A 1,519-nucleotide genomic window follows, 5' to 3' on the forward strand; every position below is an offset into this window, starting at 1 on the left:
GTGTTTATATATATATATATATATATACAGTATGTATATACCTACAAACACATGCATATACATACATTTGACTAAAATATTTTAGTACATGAAAAATGCCAAATTTAATAATAAAAAGGAAACAAAATAAAGTTTGATGATGCAAATGAATCTTGAACTGATTCACTTGAACAGACCGTTTGAACTGATTCACTGAAATCTATTAAACTTACTACAGTATGTCTACATTTGATATCAACAGCAAAATCCTTGTATTCAGTTTATAACTAGTAGTAACTAGTCGTAGTTAGTTAGTGTGGCAGATTCTCTGGTTAGAGTTGTAAGTGTCTGATTTGTAATGCAAGTGATGCTGTTGTAAGGAAACACACATCTACCTGCAGAATGGTGAAGTTTTCAAGTACGCTGTTCATCATGTATTTCTCTGGTAGATGTTTGAGTTTATGGATGAAGTTGATCATGTATTCACACAGCGGCGATCGATGGATCCTGAACACGTATCTGCCGTTCTCAAAGCGTGCGTACTCTGTCTGAACGACACACAGATGATTATTGTTACCTCAAACTGAACACCAGTCACACAGACATGCCCTAACACAATTATGATGACTTAATATGGTGATATATTTGCATACGGAGGGGATCTTTCTCCTGTTCTGACCACTAATGTCATTTGATACGGCCTTTAAAACAATCAGATGGACCCGTGGTGTAAATAAGTTGTGACAGGTCACATTTATTCCTACCTCCACCTTTTCCACCACCTGTTTCCCAAACGAGCAGACTTTAGTGGAGGAGGTGATGATCATATTTTCCGAGCTCTCATACTGACTGGATACGCCGTAGAAGAAGCTGCTGTCGTCCTGGAGGTTGATGCTCAGATCTGCCTGCAAACACGACACAAGACCGAACCAGAATGAATACACACACACGTGAATCTCTATAATAAAAGTAAAACATCTGTGGCAGTTCACTGATGGCATTGATATTGTTATATAATGTGACATAGTAATAAACAAATGGCATATTCATAGACTATAATGATTAAGAAGTACTTCAGAGAATGCCTTCAGGGAAGTGTCCCAAAAAACATGCTTTCCCATGTATATTTTCAGTGTGTTATCACTGCATTTTATTTTTTCAGGAAAAATGCATTTAAAACAAAAACCTGTTAAAACATGTCTGGATCACATTTCAACCCAAAATCAAAAATGTTGATTATATTTTGCATCAACAACATGCATGAAGCCTATTTTAATAACACTGAGATCTTATGTATTGTGACATTATTTTAATAAAAACTAAGCTCATTGTCATAATGCCAAAAAAAAATCATATAATATAATGTTTTATATATTACATATTATTTGTAAAAATATTATATTTTCATATTATTATATTATTTATAACCATTTAAAATAAAAATTATATTAAATATATGTGTTATTTAACACAATTCCGTATTTAACAAGTTTGAAAAGTTATAAAAATATTCCTTATTTTAAATGTTTTTTAAACATAT

At 32.5% G+C, this 1,519-nt stretch overlaps 1 protein-coding gene across 1 annotated transcript in view; it reads right to left on the reverse strand.

The window, feature by feature from the left end:
* Positions 1 to 1,519, reverse strand: part of LOC107680938 (transcriptional enhancer factor TEF-3-like) — a 16,456-nt gene that overhangs the window by 2,490 nt on the left and 12,447 nt on the right. Inside the window, exons 9-10 of the mRNA XM_016477033.1 lie at positions 744 to 884; positions 375 to 527 (exon numbers count right to left, since the gene is read on the reverse strand). Of these exons, the coding sequence (XP_016332519.1) occupies positions 375 to 527; positions 744 to 884 (294 nt within the window). The remainder of the gene's footprint in view (positions 1 to 374; positions 528 to 743; positions 885 to 1,519) is intronic.

Source organism: Sinocyclocheilus anshuiensis, unplaced genomic scaffold (genome assembly GCF_001515605.1).
Source record: "Sinocyclocheilus anshuiensis isolate Anshui unplaced genomic scaffold, SAMN03320099.WGS_v1.1 scaffold1716, whole genome shotgun sequence".
Lineage (NCBI taxonomy): Eukaryota > Metazoa > Chordata > Actinopteri > Cypriniformes > Cyprinidae > Sinocyclocheilus > Sinocyclocheilus anshuiensis.